The 27,990-nt window shown below is 46.5% G+C and overlaps 1 protein-coding gene across 4 annotated transcripts in view; it reads left to right on the top strand.

The window, feature by feature from the left end:
* Positions 1 to 27,990, top strand: part of ADCK1 (aarF domain containing kinase 1) — a 128,292-nt gene that overhangs the window by 15,505 nt on the left and 84,797 nt on the right. For all 4 annotated transcript variants that reach the window (XM_025295144.3, XM_006052893.4, XM_025295145.3 and 1 more), the window contains one exon: positions 4,385 to 4,468. In XM_025295144.3, coding sequence (XP_025150929.3) covers positions 4,385 to 4,468 — 84 coding nt within the window. Of the gene's footprint in view, positions 1 to 4,384; positions 4,469 to 27,990 lie in introns of those variants that run through there.

Below are 27,990 nucleotides of genomic sequence, written 5' to 3'. Positions count from 1 at the left end.
TAGGGACCTACTCATCAGGCGGTCTCCTCAGCAAACACACAGGGAAAGAGGCGTTTGCAGCTTTGATTAAATCCTCGCCAAAAACTTGGTCTGCCTCCAGTGAGCTCCTGGGAACGGTTCATGACGGACGCAGGGCTCACACTCAGAGTATCGGGGCCTGAAAGAACTTTGGGGATGTGCCCCAAGCCCCAGACTAAGAGAAGCTGAGCTGACTGTTTGACTGTTGGAGGTTTTCTCCAGTGGCTCAGCAACATGTTCTGGTGTGATGGTGCCCTCTGTACCTCTGTTGAAGGTGGCTCCTCCAGACAGCGCTGTGTAATTGCTCCATGGTGGGCAGGTGGCCACATACTTCACGCCTTCTCTCCTTCTTCATCTGCTGCAGGATGAGCTCATGCATTCCTCCCCTTGGTGTAGATATATACTCCGAAGCACAGTCTGTCTGGTCGTTTCTTTTAATACTCAGCATTGTCCTGTCTTCTCCCCAGCCTGGCTCAGACATGGGGCCTGCTCCTCAAGGTAAACTGGAACTTATCATAGCTCACGATAAGCAAATAGATACATAGGCCATGGAATATGCAATGATTCCCATGTGCTTGATAGGGGCCCTTTCTGAGCCCAACATTGTCTTATAGGCTTCAGGGGTAGAAACGAACTGTCTTGAAAGAGCTTTTGATTGAGGAGTGTCCACACGTGGATGGGTCAGAAAAACAGTCTAAAGCCCAGGATTGTGTCAAGCTGTGGAGAAGGCAATGGCACCCACTCCAGTACTCTTGCCTGGAAAATTCCATGGACGGAGGAGCCTGGTAGGCTGCAGTCCATGGGGTCGCTAGGAGTCGGACATGACTGAGCGACTTCCCTTTCACTTTTCACTTCCATGCATTGGAGAAGGAAATGGCAACCCACTCCAGTGGTCTTGCCTGGAGAATCCCAGGGACAGAGAAGCCTGGTAGGAGGCTGTCTATGGGGTCGCACAGAGTTGGACACGACTGAAGTGACTTAGCAGTAGCAGTAGCAGTGTCAAGCTGCGTGACTCAGGTGACGGCTGCTGTGGGACCTCAGACACAGGAGTGAGTCCTGTGGGCTGGGAGTCAGGATGCGTGTCTTAGGGGAAGCGGGGTTGGATGGAACCTTAGGAATTTGCATAGTTAGAGAGGAGGGACGAAGGTATAAATCAGTGCTATATAAACCAGCCACTGGGTTGTACATTCTTTTCTTCTTTAAATAAGTGCTTTATTTGGGGATCATTTTAGGTTTATAGAAAAGTTGGAAAGGTAGTACAGAGTGCCCATATGCCCTTCATCCAGTTTCCCCTAATATTAAAATCTTACGTGACCATGATACATTTATGAAAACCAAGAAAGTAACATTGGTACCTTGCTATTTGCTAAACTCCAGGTTCTATTCAGATTTGATCAGTTTTATTCTGTTTCTGTTTCTGGATCTACTCCAGGATATCACATTGCATTTAGGGCACTTGAGTTTTGTTTTTGTTTGGCTTAGTTTCTTCTTTTTTTTTCTTTTGAAATTTTTATTGAGGTTATTGTAGATTCACTGGGCCGTATATTCTTTAAAGATCCAGGCTCTGGTCTTTTTTTTTTTTGGAGGGGGAGTGATATTTAAAAAATCCTCTTATTGAAATATGGTTGCTGTATGATATTATATAAGTCATAGGTGCACAGTATCGTGATTCACAGGTTTTAAAGGCTCTGCTTCATTTATAGTTATTTAAAAATGTTGGCTATATTCCTCGTGTTGTACAATATATCCTTGTAGCTTATTTTATACCTAATAGTTTGTACCTGTTAATCCCCTTCCCCAATTCTGCCCTTCCCTATTTCTCTCTCCCCACTGCTATTGTTTGGTCACCGAGTTGTGTCTGGCTCTTTGCAGTCCCGTGGACTGCAGGACACCAGGCTTCCCTGTCCTTCACTATCTCCCAGAGTTTGCTCAACCTCATGTCCGTTGAATTGGGGATGCCATCCAACCATCTCATCCTCTGTCGTCCCCTTCTCCTCCTGCCCTCAATCTTTCCTGCATCAGAGTTTTTTCCAATGAATCAGCTCTTTGCATCAGGTGGCCAAAGTGTTGGAGCTTCAGCATCAGTCCTTCCAATGAATATTCAGGACTTGTTTCCTTTAGGATGGACTGGTTGGATCTCCTTGCAGTCCAAGGGACTCTCAAGAGTGTTCTTCAACACTGGTGCTCAGCCTTCTTTGTGGTCCAGTTCTCACCCAGTCCATGACTACTGGAAAAACCATAGCTTTGACTAGATGGACCTTTGTTGGCAAAGTAATGTATCTCTACCTTTTAATATGTCTAGGTTGGTCATAGCTTTTCTTCCAAGGAGGAATCGTCTTTTAATTTCATGGCTGCGGTCACTATCTGCAGTGATTTTGGAGCCCCCCAAAAATAAAATCTAGGGCTCCAAAAAATTGCTTCCATTTTTTCCCCTTCTATTTGCCATGAAGTGAGGGGGCCAGATGTCATGATCTTCAATTTTTGAATGTTGAGTTTTAAGCCAACTTTTTCATTCTCCTCTTTGACCCTCATCAAGAGGCTCTTTAGTTCCTCTTCACTTTCTGCCATTAGAGTAGTATCATCTGCGTAGCTGAGGTTGTTGATATTTCTCCTTTCAATCTTGTTTCCAGTTTGGGATTCATCTAGCCCAGCATTTCGCATGATGTACTCTGCATAGAAATTAAATAAACAGGGTGACAATATACAGCCTTGACATACTCCTTTCCCAATTTTGAACTGATCCATTGTTCCATGTCTGGTTCTAACTGTTGCTTCTTGACCTGTATAAGGGGTCTCAGGAGACAATAAAGTGGTCTGGTATTCCATCTCTTTAAAAATTTTCCACAGTTTGTTGTGACCCACACAGTCAAAGGCTTTAGCATAGTCAGTGAAACAGAAATAGATGTTTTTCTGAAATTACCTTGCTTTCTCTATGATCCAATGGATGTTGGCAATTTGACCTCTGGTTCTTCTACCTTTTCTAAATCCAGCTTGTATATCTGGAAGTTCTCTGTTCATGTACTGCTAAAGTCTAGCTTGAAGGGTTTTGAGCATTACTGTGTGATCATGTGAAATGAGCACAATTGTATGATAGTTTGAGCATTCTTTGGCATTGCTGTTCTTTGGGATTGAAATGGAAACTTAGCTTTTCCAGTCCTGTGGCCACTGCTGAGTTTTCCAAATTTTCTGGCATATTGAATGCAGCACTTTGACAACATCATCTTTTAGTATTTGAAATAGCTCAGTTGGAATTCCATCATCTCCACTAGCTTTGTTCATAGTAATGCTTCTGAAGGCCCACTTGATTTCACACTCTAGTATGTCTGGCTCTAGGTGAGTGACCACACCATCAAGTTTGTTCTCTATATCTGTGAGTCTGCTTCTTTTTTTATATCCTCTAGCTTGTTGTATTTTTTAGATTCCACATTTAAGTGATATTATTCGATTCCACATTTAAGTGATATCATTCACTATTTGTCTTTCTCTGTCTGACTTATTTCACTGAGCATAATGCAGGGCTCTGGTCTTAATTATCCTTGTGGACCACTCAGGCCACATCTTGCTAGTGGTTGGTATTCAGTAAGTATATATGAAATGGAATGAAACTTTGGGAGTATAGACAAAGGAATGGATTTGGGAATATAGACAAAGGACTCTTCTTAATACCAGCCTTGTTAAGCCCCTTAATTTCTAAGGGCCTCAGTTGCTGAATTCTAAAAAGGAAGGTTTGGGCTCAGCAACCCTCAAGGCTCCTCTGTACCTGAGATCCCTGGGAGCCTGTAACTTTCTGATTCATCAAACATAAGGGAACCACTTCTGGAGTTTTGACCAAGGGACCTAGATTTAAAACTTATGCTGTTAGAGCAAACATAAATATGAAATGGTGTTTATTTGTGATACAGAGAGATGGGATAAGTTTATCCAACAGCATTCATCTAACTAGTATTTGTTGAGCACTCACCTGTGCGCTTGGCGCTGTGAAAGATTGCGGGGATACGATGATGAATAGGAAGGATACGCCTTTGTGCTTATAGAGCTTAATTTCTAGTGAAGTGGAGACTGTCCATATACAAGGAAACCAATGAGCAAGGCAACCTTGGATGGCGGTTTGTCATGATAAATAATTGGGAGTTCCCAGTGGGTGTGGGTCTCTTTAGATTGAGGGTCTGTGCAGGGGTGGTATTTGTGCAGAGCCTTGACTGATAGGGAGAAACCAGCTAGACCAGAATCTGGGGGCAGGGCCTTTACAAGATAGGATTGCTTCTCTGGACATGCCACCTGTGTCAGGGGACTGTAGATGTGGGCCTTGGATAGTGGAGTAATATTTGATGTCTGGTGCTAAGCCTTCCTTTTTCTTGGTTCACAGACGGCTGTGATCAGTTACGACTATCTTACATCCCTGAGGAGTGTCCCTTATGGCTCAGAGGAATACCTGCAGCTTCGATCCAAGGTAAGGACCCATGGGACCCATCTGAGCTGGGCCAGATAAGTCCAGAGATGACTGCAAAGCCAGCAAGCTTCTGGTGTGCAGCTGGAGGTGGGCAGGGGACGGGGTGGTGATTGAGGCGGGTGGCTTGGGAGGAAGGAGGGGAGCTGTTTTAATGCCCAGGTGGTGGGCTGCAAGGCTGCCATGAGGCTGGACCCCCTGGTTCTAAGGTTATAAATCTAAAAGGTGCTGTTGGGAGGCTGGTGTGTGTTTCCTGGGGAATGCAAGTGTCTGCAATGACTCAGGAGGGCAGAAGACAGGCTGTCCCTGATAACTCAGCTGGCTTTCAAACTGCCTCGTCAGGCAAAACTGAGGTTAATTGCTTTCCTGTCCTCTGAAGGCTACCCCTGCTCTAGGCCTCTGAGTGGCGCTGTTGACCACACACTCCGGTCTCATTTGGAAAACGATAGTTGATTTTGGTGCTCTGCTTACATGTCCCAGAAAGTTGGGGGATTAAGCAAGAGGGTACTTGTGTGGGATGTAAGTTGAGTTTGGGGTCAAGTAGAGATATCTTTGGGCTTCCCAGGAGGCACAGTGGTAAAGAATCCTCCTACCAATGCAGGAGACACAAGAGATGCAGGTTGGATCCCTAGGTCGCAAAGATCCCCTGCAAGAGGAAATGGCAACCCACTCCAGTATTCTTGCCTGGAGAATCCCGTGAACAGAGGAGCCTAGTGGATTAGAGTCTAGAGAGTTGCAGAGTCAGATATGACTGAGCTACTGAGCATGATAGATACCTTCGGTTCTTCCAGAGAGAGGTGTGTGATAGACAGAGAGAGGTGTGTGATAGATCTGTGTATCTTGGCTCAGCCTAGAAGGCCCTCTGCCCCTTAGAAAATTCCTCGTTATCCTTCGGGACTCAGCGCAGACACCTTGCCTCTGTGACGCTTTCCTCCTTAGTCATCCTAGCTGGCTGGAATAATTACTTTTAAAATTTTTATTTAAACTTTTCATTATGAAAATTTCAACCATCCACAAGGGTAGAGTAGTATGAACCCCTGTGGAACTGTTAATCCAGCTTCAGGAATTGTCAGCATTTTGCCAGTCTTGTTTTATCTGCTGTCCCCTTTATTAATTCCTTCATTTACTTCATTTGTTACTATTTTTTGCTGAAATACTTAAAAGCAAATCTCCAGCATATAATTTGTAAAAACTTAAGTGTCTATCTGTAATAGATAAGGACCTTAAAAAACACCTTAACTATAGGAACGTGATGATTCAGTCACTCAGTTGTGTCCGACTCTTTGTGGCCCCATGGACTGTAGCATGCCAGGCCTCCCTGTCCATCACCAACTCCTAGAGGCTACTAGAACTCATGTCCATCGAGTTGGTGATTCCATCCAACCATCTCATCCTCGGTCGTCCCCTTCTCCTTCTGCCTTCAATCTTTCCCAGCACCAGAGTCTTTTCCAATAAGCCAGCTCTTCACATCAAGTGGCCAAAGTATTGGAGTTTCAGCTTCAGCATCAGTCCTTCCAATGAATATTCAGGACTGATTTCCTTTAGGATGGACTGGTTGGATCTCTTTGCTGTCCAAGGGACTCTCAAGAGTTTTCTTCAACACCACAGTTCAAAAGCATTAATTCTTTGGTGCTCAGCTTTCATCATACCTAACAAAATTGATGATAATTTTTTAATACCTCTAATAACTAGTCTATATTCAAATCTTCCTCATTGTCCCCCAAAATTTCTTTTTTAAGTTGATTAAACCTGTATCCACCCAAAGTGAATATATTACATTTGATTGATGTTTTCTATATCTTTTCAAGTCCATAATATTTTCCCTCCCTCCTTTTCTGAGAAACTATTTGCTTGTTGAAGAAGCCAGATCATTTATCCTGAGAAATTTCCCACATTCAGGATTTGGCTGATTGCATCCTCAAAGTGTCGGTAAATGGGAAGTAAATTCAGTGGTACACAATTCAAAATATATAATATTTGAACATACAAAATGATCCTCCTCTCCCCATTTCTCAGGTACCCAGTTTTCCTGCCTGGAGGTGATCATTGCTTCCTGGATATCTTTCCAGAGATATCTTCCTATTTGGATTTAATCACTCTATCTTTGTTTCTGTATACACAATAGGTGGTTATGTGTCTTTCTCTCTCTTTAGACCATAAATTCCTTTAGATCAGGGACTGGGTCTTTCTTTTTTTTTTTTTTTTGCAGCTTCTACCTCTATCCGTGAGGCCTGAAACTGAGTTAACATCTGTTTCAACGCCAGGCTGTAACCTGCTAGCTCCCTGCCTTGGGAGACACCCCAGAAAGAGTAAGGTTTGTCGTCAGAAGACCTGAGCTTGTGCTTTAAGAAGGTCTTTCAACCTTTTGGAGTGCCATGTTCCTTGTCTGTGGGCTACAGGTGGCTCTGCCACTTACGGAGGATTATATGGACAGTGTCTGAGCCAGTTTTTTATAAATGTAACTATAAAACAGGTATCAAAAGTCAGTCACATGTCTACTAGAAGGTACGTTCCATGAGGACAGAGAACATCTGTGGCACCTGTTACAGTACCCAGGACACAGCAGGTCCTAAATAAAGGTTTGTTGAATGAATGAACGAATGAATGAAATGTTAGCTTTTATTGGAAGATCTCGAAGTCCTTGTCTCTGAGACTCAACGCCACCTGCTTTCCCTTACCCCATTTTCTCCAACTCAGCAGTGCTATGTATGGGCTTTGGAGCCCACCAGAGCCACATTCTACAGAGAAATCTAGGCCATGGGAACAGGGGTAAGCCCTCTGCCTTGGGGAATCTGCAGAGTGGGCAAGGGAGCAGTTGTCCTGAAGACAGCTGGTCTCCGTGTGTCAGGCATCTGGAAAGCATCGAGGTTGCAGGTCAAGGAGAAGCTGGGGGGATGCAATAAGGGATGCGTGGCCTGGCAGTTGACGAAAGATCAGCAGCGGGTGGTGGCTGGCACCGGATAACAGGGTGCAGGCTGGACCCCGGGAGGTGTACCCAGGAAGGGGGAGCCGGGCGGCATGAAAGAGCACAACTAAATACCGCAGGAGTGTTTCTTTCCATCGGAACACTTATCTGTTCTGGTCTGCGAGACTGATAGAGAAGTGCGTGAAGGGGAAGACATAATTATCTCACCTGTCAAGCCAACATCCCTGGGTCCCGGAGTGTGCGGGCGCCAGATGAGCTTGGCTGGCAGTGACTTCGGGAAGCACTTTCAAGGTTGGTGCTCAGCTGGCGGGCACCATGGTGACTCAGCTCTGCGTCAGGAGTGGGTGGGAGCCAGGGTGGAGGAGTGTCTTCTAGGGCACAGGGGCACTTTGCTATGCAGTAAGGGCATAGGACGGGACCCAGATACCTTGGAGAACCAGGCTCCCGACGCCCAGAATGCTTATAAACAGAGACAGTGGGTGTGAACTTGCTTGTACATAGAGCACAAAGAGGGCTTCTCTGGTGGCTCAGTGGTAAAGAGTCCGCCTGCCCATGCAAGTGACGTGGGGTTCGATGCCTGGGTCAGGAAGATCCCCTGGAGAAGGAAATGGCAGCCTACTCCAGGATTCTTACCTGGAGAATCCCATGGATAGAGGCGCCTGGCGAGCTACAGTCCATGGGGCCCCGAAGAGTGGGACAGGACTTAGTGACTCAAACAACAACAGCAGCAAAGCACAAAGAAGTCACTGCTGGTCCAGACATCCGGACAGTGGGCTGGAGGACGCAGCACGGACTTGATTCTGCCCGAGGGGTCGGGGTGTAGTGGACAGATGTTAATTTTGCAGTGCAGGAGTCATTCTTGTTTTAGGAGCAGCATCTAAAAGTTCCTTTGGGGAACCACCCCTATCTCATATATACGCGCCATGAGGTTTGAGTGGGGCTCAGCCTGCGCTCAGGGTGGACACGTGACTTGGGCTGTCGGTGTAGTCCATTCCTCTGATTCCAGGATGAGTATCTAGGCCAGTTCTGCTTAGTGAGCATCAGTCAGCTCTAGAACTTTTGGGGGTGTCCCTCAGGGGACACTGTCTTTTCTGCTGGATTAGTTGAGAGTATCAGATGTTGGCTTAGAGCTGCTGGCAGCCGTCTTGCCACCATGAAGTGAAAGCCCATCTGTGAATGGAATCAGTATTGTAGAGAGATGTGTCATTTGAATCTAGACATCTAACTGAGCCTGATGCTAGATGACCACTGGACTTTTCATTTATTTATGCCAGGAAATTCTTTTTGTTTCAGATGGTTTGAGTTCAGTTTTCTGTTCCTTGTAGCCTAATGAGTCCTGATATATTCTTGGGGAAGCATACTGGATCTGTGTGTGTGTGTGTGTGTTTGGAGTGGGAAGAGCAGGAGAGTGAGAGGGATCGGATATGCCTTTTCTTTCCTTGATCAGAGTCCTAATATCAGGAGGGGACCCTGATTGCTCTTGTGACTGAGAATCTTTTTAGCTGAATTTAATTTCTTGTTACAGAGCCGGTCACTGGGCTCCTGTGGTTTGCTTCCTGGGATACTTCAGGTCCTCAGTGTGTGTGTGTCATATTAATTACTATAGTTGTTAATAAGTATTTGAGCTTAGGAGGTAGTGATGTAAATATTCTTTTCCTCTTGGCCTGAGAAGCAGATCCAAGGAGATGCAGGGCTCTGCCAGGTGCAGAACAGAAATGTCAGCATTATTACTGATTAATGCTGGGTTGGAGCAGGTGGGCTTCACCTCTGAATTTGATAGACTTACCTCCCCAGGTATAGATGAGGCAGGACAAGCCTCTCAAGTGGGGTCCTGCCTCTTAGGGCAGGGAGGGGCTGGTGGACACAGTTCCAGATCCCAAAAGGGAGGAGAAAGGAAGAGGTGAGCCAAACTCACCAATCCGGTTGATGATTGCTCCTTCCACAGCGAGGGTGAGAGAAGGGAGAGAGAGGAGCTTACACCTCTGGGGAGCTCCCTCCGAGTCCTGAAACTTGAGGACAGGAGCTTCACCTGCTGCTCTTACCCTCAAAAGGGGAGGCAGCTGTACATTTGCTGTAAGACCCCTTGCTGCCCGTTGAGCCCTGTTAACCTTCACACCTGGCTGTTTAGGGACACAGGCTGCTTCGGGCTGGAATATGGGATGGCAGTTTCCGCATTACTGAATTCTACATTTTAGGGGAAGGAGTCATACTCTGTCAACCTTTAGAACTACGGCGTACGGTGAGGTATTTGGCGGGGAAATGGACACTCTACTTCTGACTAGTGGTTATTGGTCAGAGGAGCGGAATAAGTGTCTCAGGTAAGGTGATGGCTGTTTATACTCGATCCATTGAAAGACATCTTTGGCATCAGCCCACTCAAGGCTCCAATGTACAGATGTGGGACTGGAGACTCAGAGGCAGGCTGTGCTTTCTTCAGGACCACGCAGGTGTGTGGCAGATCCTGGACTTGTCCTTGGACATCCAGATCTTGCCGAGTCCCAGGTTCTTTGCCCTCTATACTTGGTTGTCTCCCTTTTTATCCACTTGCAACCTCAGGGAAAGCACCAAGTTGGATAAAAAGTAGAGCCAAAGATGTCTGTGTGGCTTCTCCCCTAGTGGGAGCCCCGAAGCTGTGGTTCTGCCTGGGGTGGGCTTGGGAAACAGAGGAGAGACAAGGGCAATAGAGCTTTCTCCCTGGGATCCCTTTACTTATTTAATCCACCAACCAAAGAGCTATTAATTCAACAAATATTGGGAGGTTTGCATTCCCCAACGGAGGGGAGTGTAGACCCTCCAGAGGAATCAGTAGATGCTAGCTGTTTTGTTTTGGGAAAGTGTTTCAACTCTTGACCTGCTGAACAACTGCTGGTTTTGAGGATAACCACATTCTCAGCTTTGGAGAAGGGAACAGCTACCCACTCCAGTATTCTGGCCTGGAGAATTCCATGAGTTGTAGAGTCCATGGGGTCGCAAAGAGTCAGACACCATTGAGCGACTTTGACTTCACTTCACATTCTCAGCTTAGTGAGGCTGTGATAATTCAATAAGCATTTTAAAGATCTTCTTGCTGTGCGAGGGGAACTGTAGCAGCATCTAGCTCTTTAGGAATATTCTCTGAAACTTGGGACTGTCCTGGCCAAACCAGTGCATGCCTTCACCATTCTTCCGTCCACCTGTTACTTTAACCGGCGTTAACGGAGCCTGCTCTGTGCCAGGCGCTGTGTCAGGCTCAGGCTCAGAGGATCTAAAGGGAAATAAGGCTCAACCTCTGCTCTTCAGTTGCCCACAGCCTGGTTGGGAGAGCAGGCATGAAATCTCCAGTTGCAGAAGACCAGTGTGTTTTCATTGTAGCTCTGGCCCCGGACAGCAGCTAACTCCTAGCCAAGAGGTTGGGGGCAGGAGCCCTGCCTGGGAGGGGCTGCAAACCCAGCTGGGGCTGGGGGTACCTGCCTGGATGGCCTCCTCCACGGTTGCCGTTTCTAATGGTGCCACTGTTCCATGGCACGTTCGGTGTCTGTCAACTTGGCGTGGATGCTTTTCAGTGAGTTTTCATGGACTCTGTCCTGCAGACTCCTTTTGCTGCTTTCATTTGTCATCATAGAATATTTTGCCTCAGAGTGTGCTGCTCAGAGCGGGAGGGAAATTGAATCCTTGCCGCCTTGATGACTGGCTTTCTCAGAGTTTGTGATAATTTCTGCAGGAGCATGAGCTGCATTTAATTTGCTCTGGTTGGGTCATCTGAGGACCAGGTCTGTGGTGTAGGGAGACCAGAGTCTGCTATTGAATCTAGCACTTCCTTTTCAGTATACGCAAACCTTTCTGAGTACTGCCTTGCAAACCTCCATGACTTTCTGCAGTGGCCCTGACCCCAGCGTCTTTCTGATTCAGAGAGAATTCCACAGCAGGAGGCTGTTGGGCCTTGGTGTGAGCTGCAGAAAGCCTTTTGGGGGTCCATTCCCATTAGTGGGGGCCCTGGGGGAGAATGTGGCATGCTTTGTGCTTCCCCTGGAGATTGGGCCCACTGCGTGGCTTTTCTGTAGCTCCCAGGCAGCTCATGCAAATGCCAAGTTGTCTTCTTGGTTGCCCTAAACTTCTCAGTGACTTATGGACCATGGCCAGAAACAGTACCCATTTTGCCATGTCTGCATGCCTCTTATCTTTTTAAAACGAGTGAAATATAGGACCTAAAAAAGATATAAAATAATTTAGTGACCACCCTTACACTCTCTGCTTAATTTCAGAAGTGATACCTTACCCATACAATTGTAGACTCCTAAGTACTTCTTCCCTGATTCCAGCCTCCCTTCTGTATAACCAGCAGCAAGCACTGTCTTGAATTCACTGGTTATCATTCCCATTCACTTTATATCCCACTATTCATGTATTGGTATGACCTTTTGCATTTTATTGACTTTTTTCCTTTATTTGGTTTTGTTCTAAGCAAACATATCTGTGAAATCACAGATTTGATAGACTAGCTTTCTTTCTGTGGGTCTAATGCATATGCAAATAAGATTTGTTTTTCTGGTGTTCTGGGTACCACCCCAGATTGCCTCTTGTGCCACTTTTTTGCACACCATCCCTGGTAACCAGGTCACACTTGGGAAAACACAGGCTGCACCGTCTGTAGCAGATGCTGGGCCAAACTCTGGCTTGCCCCACCATTGCCTTGGTCTTTCCCCTGCTGGGCTTGGCTGCTCTCTTTCTAGCTTTTCTCTCCCCCCAGCTCACCCGGTCTATCTGTTAGGGCTGCTTCAGGCTGTAAGCTGCCTGATGGGATGGTGTTTGTTCCTGCTGCTCAGAAGCAGTGATCTCTTTCCAAAGGCCACAGCTGAAATGAAACAAAATAAGCCCTTGGCTTTTTGGTGACGGGAGGCCATTGCCTGCGCGAGGGCATCTCTCCACTCTGATCGGCACGATCATCATCATTAGCCAATTCCTCATGTACAGTGTCTGCAGCTTCCTTGCCTACACGGGCTGCCTTGATCTTCGGGGCTGCTGCCCCGAGCTGCTCTCCAACTGCCCCTGCCCCCTGGTTCTGTGGGGGAGCTGGTGGAGGGCAGAGGGCCCTGCTCCCCAGAGATGGTGGGCTGATGGGGCAGGAGCCGGAGAAACCCCAGCTTCAGCCCGCCTTTGCTCATATCAGAGTCCATCCCAGGTTAACCACAGCCGGGCTTCTCACTGCTAATGGCTTTTTCCACGGAAAACCTCCCTGCAGTTTCCTTTTTCACCTTGGATGGGATGCTTTCACCATGACCACACTGAAGAACTGGTGCTTTCAAACTGCGGTGCTGGTGAAGACTCTTGAGTCCCTTGGACAACAAGGAGATCAGTCAATCCTGAAGGAAATTAACCCTGAATAATCATTGGAAGGACTGATGCTGAAGCTGAAGCTCCAGTGCTTTGGCCACTAATACGAAGAGTTGGCTCATTGGAAAAGACCCTGATGCTGGAAAAGATTGAGGGCAGGAGGAGAAGCGGGTAACAGAGGATGAGATGGTTGGATGGCATCACCGACTCAACAGTCATGAGTTTGAGCAAACTCCAGGAGATGGTGAAGGATGGGGAAGCCTGGCGTGCTGCAGTCCATGGGGTTGCAAAGAGTTGGACACAACTGAGCGACTGAACAGCAACAATGGGGCAGGAGCTGGAGAAACCCCAACTTCAGCCTCTCTTTCTTCCTCTCAGAGTCCATCCCAGACTAACTGTGGCTGTGCTTCTTACTGCTGATTGCTTTTTCCACTGCAAGTCTCCCTGGAGTTTCCTTTCTCACCCTGGACTGGGTGCTTTCGGTCTGACCAAGCTGTTTCTACCTCAACAGGGAAATGGGGTGAAGCTACACGATGGGGCATTCGGCAAAAGCTGGACCTGCTTACTGTGAAGGTGGCTGAGTGCTGGACTGGGTGGTTTAGCACAGCTGTGAAATCGGCATGCAGAAGGACGGCTTCCTGGAAACAGCAGAGACTCCACTGTGGAGGGGGAATGTGACAACTCACAGGTGGTTCCTAACCTGGCAGATGGTCAGAGGTGCCCGGGGAGCCTTGGAAGTACAGACTCTTAGACCCTACAGTCTAGAATTTGTTTTCAGTGACTTTGGAGTGAAGCCTGGAGAACCCATTTTTCAAAATGAGTTCCCCAGGTGGCTTCTGATGCTAAGAGCAAGTGTTTACGTCGACCGAACACCACGGGACAGGCATTGTGCCAAGAGCTCTCTCTGTGTTATAACTTCACAAGGACCCCGAGGCGGATCCTGTTGTTCTCATCCTTCCTTTACAGATGGACAGACTGAAGCACAGATTGGGTGACTTGTCCCAGGCCCCACAGCTGGGAAGCAGGTGTCCTAGTTTCCTGTGGTTGCCATGACAAATGGCCACCACGGAGGTGGCCAACAGAAGTCGTTCTTTTACGGTTCCGGAGGCTGGAACTGTGAGGACAAGGTGCCAACAGGGCCAGGCCTCCCTGGGGGCTCCAGGGACGCCTCCTTCCTGCTGCTGCTGCTGGCTCCAGGCCTTCCTGTGGCTGCATCGCTCCAGTCTTTGCCTCCGTCTTCTCTTTTCTTCTGAGGACACTTGTCATTGGACTTAGGGCCTATCTGGGCAATCCGGGAAGATCTCATTTCAAGATTGTGAACTGAATCACACCTGCAAAGACCCTTTTGTCCACTGAACGTCACAGTCAGAGGTTCTGGGGGTTAGGACGTGGGCTTATCTTTTGGGCGCCATCATTCAACCCACTAAGAGGTCTTTTTTTTCAAGTTTTTTATTTGTTTTGGCTGCCCCGGGTCTTCACGGTGGCATTCAGGATCGTTCGTTGTGGCATGCACACTCCTTAGTTGTGGCGTGCGGGATCTAGCTCCTCAACCAGGAATCAAACCCCGGCCCCCTGCATTGGGAGCGCAGACTCTTAGCCCCTGGGCCACCAGGGAAGTCCCCGGTGTAGAGTCTTGAATTTAATCACCAGCAGTGTGGCTCCCAAGCCTGTGCCTCTAACCACTCGACTCCCCGGCGCTCTCTCCTGTACCGGATGAGCTTCCAGGCTTCCTCTCAGCCAGCAGTCAAGGTGTGGGTGAACTTGCTGTTTCAGGGAGTTTGACAGTCCAGGGTTTTGCCTCTGCCTCGCTCCCATCCTCCAAGTCCTCCATCATTTCTCCTGAAACCCTCTGGGCTGTTCATCTCAGACTCTGAAATTCTCGCCCCTTGATGTGCTTGGGAGGCTTCAGGGGCCGAGGCCACACTCATCCTGGCTTGGGCGAGATGCATTTTTCTTGCCTCAGTGGCCACGTCTCTCCAAAATGGGGATCGCTGGAATAGCAGGGGTAGATGGAAGGCCATAATACAGCTAATAAAGTTGATGGAAGGCGTTCTGCAGCTGTTTCGGTGATGGAGGCGCTTGTTAACAACACTAATAATCTAATAGCCTGTTCTTGATTTCCTGCTTCTCACTGTCTTGGCCCCAAGCAGCTATTTTCTACCAAATTAAAATCCACTCAACTCCCTTCCTGTTCCTGAATAAAACTACCCTCAAAGCTCTTGCCTGTTACAGCAAGACTTTTTAATAGACTTTTCCTTGTAGAACCGTGAGACATATGTCCAATTAGTGGAATAACTTCACTTAAATATACAAATAAACTGTTGACAGATAGTGGCGGGACATATGTGAGGCTGATGGAAGGCCACACGCTTCGGGGATGGGGCACTGACCTTCTCCCACCCCCAGTCTGTCTCCAGGCCTCTCCTTCCCTCCAATTTCTTGCTCTTAGGCTGTAACTTTACGCTCCACCCTCTATAGGATGAAGAAGGATGTCTCCATGCTGTGCCCAGTCACAGCCCAAAGTACCTGGGCCACTCATTACTCATACAGTCAGGTGTGCAACAAATGTGTGGGGTTTTTTTTTTTTTTTTAGATTTTTAAAATTTGAGATGTGGAACATTTTTAAAAGTCTTTACTGACTTTGTTACAAAATTGCTTCTGTTTTATGTGTTGGTTTTTTGGCCACAAGGGATGTGGGATCTTAGTTTCCCAAGAAAAAGTATGAAAGTGAAAATCTCTTAGTCATGCCCAGCTCTTTGTGACCCCATGGACTATAACCTGCCAGGCTCTTCTGTCCATGGAGTTCTTCAGGCAACCATGCTGGAGTGGAGAAGGGTAGCCACTCCCTTCTCCAGGGGATCTTCCTGACCCAGGGATCGAACCTGGGTCTCCTACATTGGCAGGCACATTCTTTACCATCTGAGCCACCAGAGAAGTTCAGCCAGGGATCAAACCTGCAGCCCCTGCATTGGAAGGTGAGGTCTTAACCACTGGACCTCCAGGGACGTCCCTGCACAAATGTTTTTGGGCGCTTACTATGTGCCAGGCACTGTGTGAGGTGCCAGGTGTACAACAGTCTGCTCTTGAGGGGATTGCAGATTGTTAGCCATTGATGACACTCACAAGAGTGCGTGGTCCAGGGGCGCAGACACTCAGTCTGTTTCTCTTGCCACTGTACTCTCGGTACTTACAACAGTGCCTGGCATAAAACAGACTTGGTGAATACTTTTTAGTGACTCAAGGAGGTAAGTGAACCAGATAATGTCAGCTCTTGCTGAGTGCCCTAGAAGAGAGAAAACGTGGTCATGGGATAAAGAGTAACTGAAGCTGGGCTTGGGAAATGCTCTCTGACATGGGTTTTTTTTTTCAGATGAAACTGAGAAGTGCTGAAAGAACCAGCACGTGAAAAGCTGAGAGAATATGGAAGAGACAGGGCGGGTTATGTAATTCGCAGGGCCCAGTGCACAGTGACCATGCCGGCCTCTGGCTGGGCGGGGAGTCAGTCTCCCCTTCCCATAGCCCTGCTGCCCCAGCCCACAGTGGATGGGAAACTCCCAAGAGCTCACAGCCTTTGTGCTGGGAGGTGCTCAGGCTGTGGACGGGGCATGAGTGAGAAGTTCCTGCTGAGTCACCTGCTGAGCTTGTCTTGGTGATGCTGGTCTAGGATGTGGAGGGATACTGCTTGACAGATGTATGACTTGACCCTTCTTTTTAAAAAATTTTTAATTTGTGTATCTTTTTACACTTCATTCAAGACATGGTTCTTAAATTCATTCCATAGCTCAAGTTCACTGTGAACATGCATAAAAACTTATGGGGAGAAAGGGAAATAGATATTTAAATGTTATACTCTCATCTGTTAAACTAAAGGGTAACCAACATAAATCATAGTCCTTTGTAACCTTAAGTCATTCTATCACAAAAAACCCCCTCAAAAAAACAGCAACTGTATTTTACACTCTGAAAATGACTATTTGAGCATAAGTGCAGGAGTGAAGCAACTCATTCCAACTTGCCCCAGTCAGCCAAGCCAGACACCTCCCATTTCATTTTGTGTTTTCACTGCTGGGATGAAGAGGAATGTAACTGGGCATGAAGTGACCCTGACCCTTCTTATGTCTATACCAAGGCCTCCAGTGGGTGCAAAGGGCAATGGAAGAAGGTACGCCTCCCCCACCAACATGACCTGGTTGCCTTGCTGGGAGGAGAGCAGCTGTAACGGTGGGGAGGAGGCAGGGCGGCCAGATGGAGCCGGGGTACTGGGCTTGGGGTGAGGAAAGGGCAGCCAAGAACCCATTGCGGAGATGGGACTGTGTGTGAGCTGCATGTGAACTTCCATCAACTTTATTAATTGCATTATGGCCTTCCATCTACCCTTGCGTGTGAGCTTGCTCCATCTTCCCATTTGGCTTTATTTGCAAAACCCACATCCAAAAATAAGATTAAGAATTTCAAGACAGCTACGCTGTATTAGTTTTCTAATTGCTGCTGTAACCAATTACTACAAACTTAATGGTAGCCTATCCCTTCTCCAGTGGATCAGGGTCTCCTGCATTGCAGGAGGTCATGCATTGCATGACCAGGGTCTCCTGCATTGCAGGCGGATTCTTTACCAACTGAGCTATCAGGGAAGCCCCTATAACAGTACAGGTTTACTCTTTTACAGTTCTGGAGGTTGGAAATCTAGACTGGTTCTCACTGGACTAAAATGAATGTGTCAGCATCAGCAGGGCTGTGTTCCTTTTGGGAGCTCTAGGGGAGAGTCCACTGCCTTGTTTTTTCTAGCTTTGATCGGCCACCTGCATTCCTTGGCTCAAAGCACTCTTTCTCCATCTTCAAAGCGAGCAGTGTCTGGCTAGGTCTCCATGCTGCCATATCTCTGCTTCTCTTCCTGTGCCCCCCTCTTCCACTTAGAAGAACCGTTGTGATGACACCAGACCCACTTGGATAATCTAAGCTAATCTATCTCAAGGTCAGCTGATCAGGGACCTCAGTTTCTTCTGCAGCCTTAATCCTTCTTTGCTGGTAACATATTCACAGGTTCCAGGGACTAGGTCGTGGACATCTTTGTTGGGGGGTGTTTTTCTGTCTTTCATGTTAAACCTCGGTGTGAAGCCCTTTTGAGTGCGGGGTGCAGTCTGACTAGCACTGGTCACATGCTCATGAAGTTGGCCCTAGGAAAAGGAGGCTGCAAGCCTGAGAGTCCTGAGATGGGAACGGGCATGGCTGTTCCAGGACCCAAAAGGAGTCTGACATGATGGACTAGGGTGAATGACAGGGCATGTGGTACACAATGAGACAAGAAAGGCTGGCCCAGGTCTAGAACACACAGCCTCCTGGGCTACAGTGAAATGCAGGGACAACAGGTAGGGATCTGCCTTAAATCTTAAAAGCACAGACAAAAACTCTATATGAAAAATTTCAGATGTATTTAAAAAAAGAATAATATGGTGAACCCTATGCCTGGCACCTGGATCTAAAATAGTTTGCCATAATTCCTTCATTTATTTGTTTTGCTGAAGACTTTTAAATTCTAAAAATCAGGGCTTTTCACACATAGTTTCAGTGGGCATCTCTAACAACTGACATTTTTGTATGTATTCATGTCATTATCATAATGAATGAAATTAGCAAGACTCCTTCAATTTCATTGAATTCATGTGTGTGTTTAGCTGTCCCTCAAATGCCCTGCTCATTGATCTTCACCTTGTACCTCAACTTTGCACCTTTTCCCCTTCCTGAGGTTAAAGTGAGTCTTCCTTCCCTGTATCTTTCAGGATTTGGTTTTTTGTTCCTTCGCACTCCTGTTGCACACCCAGGTCCATGGCCTGAACAGGGTTGATGGGGAAGGGAAGCGAAGCAGGCTGGATGGATGTGTTATTCTGCTTGTTACATGACATTTTTTTGTGTGTGCCTGTAATTGCCATTCCAGAAATGCCCTCACTATTCCAGCCACAGAGCAACTGTTGAGAACAAATTAATTATGCATCTTCTCAGTGTGTGTGATTAAGTGGCAGATGGAGGGAAGGGTTCTCTTCAGTTTTTCTGGCAACTAAGTTCCCAAATGGATGCTTTCCAGGCCAAAGAGTGCATGTCCTGGGCTCCCATGAGCATCCGAGTTTGTCTCTGTAGTGGCAGGCTTGGTCACTGGCAGGCAGAGTCAGAAGTTGTCAGTAATAATATTATTAATCCCTTAAATTTGCAGCATATTTGCTATTTGCTGAGGGCTTGTGCACTCACATCAGCTCATTTGTTGGGATTTCAGGGGTGCTGGAACAACTTCCTTTGCTTATTACCTCCCTAAATCATTGCTGATGCTTTTAATTCCACCATTAGAGATTAATTCTTTTGGCCCCAAACTGTTCCCTATTAAAATGCAAGTATCCTTGGCAGCTGTGTAGCATGTTTTATTCATTAAGCTTTCTCAGCCACTCTAGTGGCTCCCCTCCCCAAATGCCCCCTCCCACAACTTTCTTTTTAGGATGACCTTCTCTGAAACAGAACCTGTGTTTGGAATCTATCCCATCCCACAGAACTGGGCTCTCGACTAGTTGCTGAAGCTGGAAAAAGAGGCAGAAACTCACGCTAAGGTGTCAGTGACTGATAATAATTTCCCGTGTTACCGTCTCTAGGGAGTATTTGTATTTTAAGTGGAACTTTCTGGAAACACAATGCTTAGCACAAAGGAACCTGCACCCCTTCATCCTATTATGTCAGCGGCTTTGGCCTTAGATCTCCTTTTCATTGGGCTCCCTTAGAGAGACAGAGGAGAGAGAGGGCCAGCACGTCCAGTTCGTCCATTGCGGGTTGGGGAGACAATGGAGCAGACCACGTGTAATATAATGTCCATCTTGCAGAAGGAAGATGGAAGCGAAAGGACAAAATCTATTTGGAATGGGGCTAAAGTTTTGTCTTTACAACCCCAGTAACACAGTTGTAGATTTTTAGAGTCGGAAGACACCTTAGAAACAAGCTTAACTCTGGGAAAGCAAATGCATTTCATCCGTCAATTCCAGTCGATACATAGTAGTTGAGTACAGGGTAGAGAATGAGTGAGTCTTCACCTGGGCTCAGTGTGTTGTGGTTGATTAGTGATGTCTGATGGGTGCCATGGTGATAGAGGGGTGGGATGTATGCCGCACGTGTGTTCTTGATTCTCTGCAACCTGTCTTTGTATGTATGGGCCAGCTGAGGTCCTGAAACTTCAGATGATTTGTTCAGGATTACATTAAGTAGGGGCGATAAATTAGGGGCAGAATTGGCCCAGGATCCAGGTACCATGAATCCAGGTTCAAAGCCTTTTCACTTGGAGTATCCAGGTATTCTGAGAAGCTTTTCACTGTGGTTAAAGAGCAGGCGGTCTTGCAACCACACTGCCTGGGCTCAGGTCTTAGCTGAGTGCCCTGGGCCAAGATATTTAACCTTTCTGAGCCATTGCCTTTTCATCTCTGAAACAGAAGATAGTAATTGTGCCTACCTTATAGGGTGGTTGTGGGATTAAATGAGATATAATGCCCATATAAAGCGTTTGGATTAGGGCCGAAACACAGTAAGTATTAATAAGCATTGGTAACGGGATTAAAGTGTTCATTATATCGTCCTTCTAGATTACTGCTGGATACGGACACAAACCTCCCCATGGTCAGCTCGCTCTGCAGTCTCCCGTGGAGTTGCCCCTCAGACACCTGCTTTTCTTCCTTCCCTATTAAATGCTCTGGGATTTTCTGGTGTTTGATGTGCTCCTGGAATTTGTCATTGGTGATGGAAAGTCCCACAGTACTAACAACCGAGTGTGAGGTGGTGCTGGGTCTATAAATGTCCATGTTTGGGGTGTCACACTTCACACTCCACAGGAGTTTATTTTGGTTTGGAGCAATGACAAACCCCTGGAGGCCAGGTGGGGTTCACTAAGGACTACCTGCCAAAGGGGCCTCAGTGAGACCCAGTTTTGCTGGGTCTTTCCTCTGACCAGAACATCACGACAGCATCTCCCCAGACCACCCCTGCTCCCCTGAGTCAGTATGTGCCCCCCAAGTGCCAACCTAGTTTGCAGACTGTACATCAGTGCCCAGCTGTGCCAGCCCCCTCCCCCTCAGGCCAGCCTTTCCTATGGGCTTAGAAAGCAGGGCTCTGGCAGAGTCCAGACCCAGAAATTGCGCTGGGGTCCTCTTTATGTCTTTGTGCAGCCATGCAGACCCTTGTCAGTGGTCCCTGTGGGTGACCTTGAGGGGACCCAGGGAGGCCTTGAGAGTCAGGCAGAGTCCGTGATCATCCCAGATGTCCGCCGGCCTGGGGCGACATCCTCTAGGACAATGGTCTGCCCACTGCCTTGTTCAATTTCGCCTCTTGGTAGCATGCTCAGTTCCTCGTGGAAGCAGCGCTTGGTGGCTCCTCTTGGAGTGGAAAGCAGGGGGCTGCAGTGGTGGGGTGTCTCTCTGGGTATTGTGATGGGCACGTGGCTTCTGCTGAGCAAGTCATTGGTGATTCCAGTCCTTGGTTGTGCAGGAAAAGCTGCTGCCCTGGATGCTCAAATGGAGTCCTTCTTATGGACTGCCCGTCTGTTCCCTACAGAGAAATGAGGGGATGGGGCCTGTGGGAAGGAGGCCATCCCCACTGGAGTATGGTCACATCATCGTCTGTGACATTTGGAAACTCTGTTGCCCTGGGCCTTTCACCTTGGATCACAACCAAGCATGGCTGCAACCTGGCCGAGTCTGAGGCATCTTCCTGCTTTCCGTGGTCTGGCCCCAGAGCAGGTGGTCCTACCCAGAGCTGCAGCCCACTCAGGAGCTTAGTTTTGTTTTTTTTTTTTCCAAAGGAGGTTCAGAAAATCAGAGGATGGGGAGGCTCGCTGGAGATGAAGCCCTGGTTGCTGCTGTTGGTTCTGGGCTGGTGGGCAGCAGCTGCATCTGGGAGAGGAGACAGGGAGGATGGGAGCACGGGCTGGGCTGGGGCTAGGAAGACGCGAGGGGACTGAGGCCAGGACCCAGGCTGAAAAGGGTTTTGACAGGTGAGAGAGAGGGGTGGTGAGGTTGTGAAGCTGCCTGTGCAAGGGCTGGGGGCGGGGGCAGGGGGCAGGGGCTGGTGCAGGACTGACCCCTGTGGGTGGGAAGGTAAGAGATGACCCGGAGGACACCTGGGTCGCATCGTGATGGGCCTGGTAGGAGTGTGGATTTCATACCAAGGACAGTGGGGATTTTGGAGGATTACCGTCTGGTGGCAGACAGTGAAGAATCTGCCTGCAACGTGGGAGACCCGTGTTTGATCCCTGGTTCGGGAAGCTCCCCCGGAGAAGGGAATGGCTACCCACTCCAGTATGCTTGCCTGGATAATTCCACGAACAGAGGAGCCTGGCGGGCTATATAGTCTGTAGGGTCACAAAGAGTCGGACACGGCTGAGTGACTAGCGCTTTCACTTCTGTTGAAGGCTGTGTCCCTGTTTCCACCGGGGCCAGTGTCCTGCCCCTTCGTGGCCTGCCTCCCTGGGCTGCACAGTCCTGTGGTCTTGTCCAGTGTCTGCAGTGAGACCCGTTATGCCTCCGGGGCCTGCCTTGTGTCCTGCTTCCAGTGGCTCCCTGATTGTGGTTTCTTTGACTGGTGTTTTCCAGGCCCCTGTGTACTCATGGGTTTCTTCCTCATCTTGGTAATAGCCGGCTTACTGGGATGACTCCTGGGGTCCCAGACCTGCCAGGTGTGGGAAATCATTGTGGGGTAGGAGTAGGGGTGTTATGAGCATACAGGAGGACAGCTTTGAGGCCCATAGCGGGCGCTGGACATCTGGACCTTTTCCTTCTCATTCGTGAAGAATGTTTAACAGGGTGTTTGGAGGGGCAGCAAAGTCTAGCAGAAAGTGATGGGTTTTGGAGTCAGAAGGCTGTGACTCAAACCCTGGATCTCCCATTTACTGGCTGAGTAACCCTAGCAAGGCCCTTACCTTCCTTTGAGCAGTGGAAGTTCCCACACCTGTGCAATGTAGAGAATGATGATACCTACCTGAGGCTCTTACCTGGACCAGGTGAGATGATGTGAGTGCTGGAAAGGATTGTGCATTTACTGCCGAGGACCAGCCATTATTGCAGAGTGGGTGATGAACAAGGTTTTGTTTCCCAGCAGCTTCTATCATATGCTGATATAGTGAATCAACAATTGAAATGAAGCTAATGATTATAGAGTGTGTGAAAATTATAAATCAGGGACCTATTTGTACTTGCATTGTGCTGACAAGTCATTTGGCATCTTGTGTGATTCTCATTTTAATATGAAATTATTCATTGAACTTGAGTGTTAGTAAAAACATAATAGGAAACTCATACATACTGGGCACTCACAACCTTTATCAGCTATTAATGGATACTGACAAATTGAATGAAGACAGACTTTTATTTCAAAGACTCAAGATAGATATTTATATAAAGTGTGACTAAAATATAATAAGAGTTTTAAAAATAAAACAATTTATATGTTCTGGAATTAGTGATGATATTAATAGTTATACTACTTAAGTGAATATAGTAAAACCCACAGAACTGTGTATTTTAAAATGGTGAAATTTATGCTGTGTGAATTATAGATCAATTAAAAATAGAAAAAAATTATTAAAGCAGTGAAAGTGAAAGTGAAGTCGCTCAGTCGTGTCCAACTCTTTGCGACCCCATGGACTGTAGCCCACCAGAAATGTACAGATTTAAGAAAAAAATATAATTTCACCAACTCACACTTATTATGATTTTGATATGCTTTCTGTCTCTTTCCTGTCATTTGCCTGCTCTCTTTAGCATTTTCCATGTTGTTACAATAATCTTCATGATCTTCTGTTAAAATGGCTGCTTAATACGGAGCTGTGTGACTGTTCTATAATAAACCCTTTTTCTGCTTTTAGGATGCATTTATTTATTATTGTTGTTCAGGTGCCCAGGTGTGTCCGACTCTTTGTGACCCCATGGATTGCAGCATGCTGGGCAACAACCCCCCCAATCCCTCACCATTTCCTAAAGTTTACCAAGTTCATGTCCATTGCATCGGTGATGCTATCCAGCCATCTCATCCTCTGATACCCTCTTCTCTTTCTGCCCTCAGTCATTCCCAGCATCAGGGACTTTTCCAGTGAGTCAGCTGTTTGCATTAGGTGACCAAAATACTGGAGTTTTAGCGTCAGCATCTATTTACATATATGTTTTTCTATTATAATTGGCACTGTGCTGAATGTCTCTGTTCATAGGGTTTTTGCCTATGTCCTAGATTATTTACTTAGGAGGAATTCTTGAAATGATGTATATGAATCTAAACATTGCTGAGAGAAATTAGAGAGAAATAAATAGAGAAATATATTGTGTTCATGATATAGGACAGAGAAGCCTGGCATGCTGCAAGTCCAAGGGGTTGCAAGGAGTCAGACACCACTTAGCGACTGAACAGCAGCAATCATGTTCATGGGTTGGAAGACTCAGTATTGTTAAGATGTCTATTTTCCCCAAATAAATTTCAGTTCAGTTCAGTCGCTCAGTCGTGTCTGACTCTTTGCGACCCCATGGACTGCAGCACACCAGGCTTCCCTGTCCATCACCAACTCCTGGAGCTTAGATTCATAACTATCCCAATCAAAATCCCAGCGGGCTTTTAAAATAGAAATTGACAGGCTGATTCTCAAGTTTATATAAGAATGCAGAGGGTTTTAGAGTCAATTCTAGAAAATAACACTGAAAAAGGAGAACAAAGTTGAGGACTAAAACTATCTGATTTCAAGACTTACTATAAATGTATAGTAATCAGAATAGCATGGTATTGGTGTAAAGATAGACAAAATAATCTATGGAACAGATTAAACGACCCAGAAATAGACCCACACATAATATGAACAGTGAATTTTTTTTCAGTGGTGAAAAGGCAATTCAGTGTAGAAAGGTTTGTCTTTTCAACAAACAGTGCTGGAACAGTTAGATATTCATGTGCAAAATTGAACTTTGATCCATATGTCACACCACGTAGAAAAATGGCTTCCAAATAGATCACACAACCAAATGTAAAACGTGAACATTGAACACTTTTAGAAGGAAACATAGGGGAAAATAGTTGTAATTTGGGTTATGCAAAGATTTCTTGCATAAGGTAAGGAGCAGTGGCTGCACTTTGCAGGAGCAGCGGCTGTGCTTTGCTGGAGCAGCTGTGAAAAGATACCCCATGTCCAAGGTAAGAGAAACCCAAGTAAGACAGTAGGTGTTGCGAGAGGGCATCAGAGGGCAGACACACTGAAACCATAATCACAGAAAACTAGTCAGTCTAATCACACTAGAACCACAGCTTTGTCTAACTCAATGAAACTAAGCCATGCCCTGTGGGGCCACCCAAGACAGGCAGGTCATGGTGGAGAGATCTGACAGAATGTGGTCCACTGGAGAAGGGAATGGCAAACCACTTCAGTGTTCTTGCCTTGAGAACCCCATGAACAGTATGAAAAGGCAAAATGATAGGATACTGAAAGAGAAACTCCCCAGGTCAGTAGGTGCCCAATATGCTACTGGAGATCAGTGGAGAAATAACTCCAGAAAGAATGAAGGAATGAAGCCAAAGCAAAGACAATACCCAGTTGTGGATGTGACTGGTGATAGAAACAAGGTCCTATGCTGTAAAGAGCAATATTGCATAGGAACCTGGAATGTCAGGTCCATGAGTCAAGGCAAATTGGAAGTGGTCAAACAAGAGATGGCAAGAGTGAATGTTGATATTCTAGGAGTCAGCAAACTAAAATGGACTGGAATGGGTGAATTTAACTCAGATGACCATTATTTCGACTACTGTGGGCAGGAATCCCTTAGAAGAAATGGAGTAGCCATCATGGTCAACAAAAGAGTCTGAAATGCAGTACTTGGATGCAATCTCAAAAAGGACAGAATGATCTTTGTTTGTTTGCAAGGAAAACCATTCAGTATCACAGTAATCCAAGTCTATGCCCCAACCAGTAACGCTGAAGAAGCTGAAGTTGAATGGTTCTATGAAGACCTACAAGACCTTTTAGAACTAACACCTAAAAAAGATGTCCTTTTCATTATAGGGGACTGGAATGCAAAAGTAGGAAGTCAAGAAACACCTGGAGTAACAGGCAAATTTGGCCTTGGAGTATGGAATGAAGCAGGGCAAAGACTAATAGAGTTTTGCCAAGAGAATGCACTGGTCATAGCAAACACCCTCTTCCAACAACACAAGAGAAGACTCTACACATGGACATCACCAGATGTCCTGAAATCAGATTGATTATATTCTTTGCAGCCAAAGATGGAGAAGCTCTATACAGTCAGCAAAAACAAGACCAGGAGCTGACTGTGGCTCAGATCATGAACTCCTTATTGCCAAATTCAGACTTAAATTGAAGAAAGTAGGGAAAACCACTAGACCATTCAGGTATGACCTAAATCAAATCCCTTATGATTATACAGTGGAAGTGAGAAATAGATTTAAGGGACTAGATCTGATAGATAGAGTGCCTGATGAACTATGGACAGAGGTTCATGACATTGTACAGGAGACAGGGATCAAGACCATCCCCATGGAAAAGAAATGCAAAAAAGCAAAATGGCTGTCTGAGGAGGTCTTACAAATAGCTGTGAAAAGAAAAGAAGTGAAAAGCAAAGGAGAAAAGGAAATATATAAACATTTGAATGCAGAGTTCCAAAGAATAGCAGAAAGAGATAAGAAAGCCTTCCTCAGCGATCAATGCAAAGAAATAGAGGAAAACAACAGAATGTGAAAGACTAGAGATCTCTTCAAGAAAATTAGAGATCCCAAGGGAACATTTCATGCAAAGATGGGCTCGATAAAGGACAGAAATGATATGGACCTAACAGAAGCAGAAGATATTAAGAAGAGATGGCAAGAATACACAGAAGAACTGTACAAAAAAGATCTTCATGACCCAGATAATCACGATGGTGTGATCACTGACCTAGAGCCAGACATCCTGGAATGTGAAGTCAAGTGGGCCTTAGAAAGCATCACTACGAACAAAGCTAGTTGAGGTGATAGAATTCCAGTTGAGCTCTTTCAAATCCTGAAAGATGATGCTGTGAAAGTGCTGCACTCAATATGCCAGCAAATTTGGAAAACTCAGCAGTGGCCACAGGACTGGAAAAGGTCAGTTTTCATTCCAATCCCAAAGAAAGGCAATGCCAAAGAATGCTCAAAGTACCGCACAATTGCACTCATCTCACATGCTAGTAAAGTAATGCTCAAAATTCTCCAAGCCAGGCTTCAGCAGTATGTGAACTGTGAACTTCCAGATGTTCAAGCTGTTTTAAAAAAGGCAGAGGACCAGAGATAAAATTTCCAACATCCACTGGATCATGGAAAAAGCAAGAGAGTTCCAGAAAAAACATCTGTCTTTGCTTTATTGACTATGCCAAAGCCTTTGACTGTGTGGATCACAATCAACTGTGGAAAATTCTGAAAGAGATGGGAATACCAGACGTGCTTCTTGAGAAACCTATATGCAGGTCAGGAAGCAACAGTTAGAACTGGACATGGAGCAACAGACTGGTTCCAAATAGGAAAAGGAGTACGTCAAGGCTGTATATTGTCACCCTGCTTATTTAACTTATATGCAGAGTACATCATGAGAAATGCTGGGCTGGAAGAAGCACAGGCTGAAATCAAGATTGCCAGGAGAAATATCAATAACCTCAGATATGCAGATGATGCCACCCTTATGGCAGAAAGTGAAGAGGAACTAAAAAGCCTTTTGTGAAAGTGAAAGTGGAGAGTGAAAAAGTTGGCTTAAAGCTCAGCATTCAGAAAACAAAGATCATGGCATCTGGTCCCATCACATCATGGGAAATAGATGGGGAAACAGTGGAAACAGTGTCAGACTTTATTTTTTTGGGGCTCCAAAATCACTGCAGATGGTGACTGCAGCCATGAAATTAAAAGACGCTTACTCCTTGGAAGGAAAGTTATGACCAACCTAGATAGCATATTCAAAAGCAGAGACATTACTTTGCCAACAAAGGTCCATCTAGTCAAGGCTATGGTTTTTCCAGTGGTCATGTATGGATGTGAGAGTTGGACTGTGAAGAAAGCTGAGCACCGAAGAATTGATGCTTTTGAACTGTGGTGTTGGAGAAGACTCTTGAGAGTCCCTTGGACTGCAAGGAGATCCAACCAGTCCATTCTGAAGGAGATCAGCCCTGGGATTTCTTTAGAAGGAAGGATGCTAAAGCTGAAACTCCAGTGCTTTGGCTACCTCATGCGAAGAGTTGACTCATTGGAAAAGACTCTGATGCTGGGAGGGATTGGGGGCAGG

Source organism: Bubalus bubalis, chromosome 11 (genome assembly GCF_019923935.1).
Source record: "Bubalus bubalis isolate 160015118507 breed Murrah chromosome 11, NDDB_SH_1, whole genome shotgun sequence".
Lineage (NCBI taxonomy): Eukaryota > Metazoa > Chordata > Mammalia > Artiodactyla > Bovidae > Bubalus > Bubalus bubalis.
This window is presented reverse-complemented; position numbering and strand designations above follow the sequence as displayed.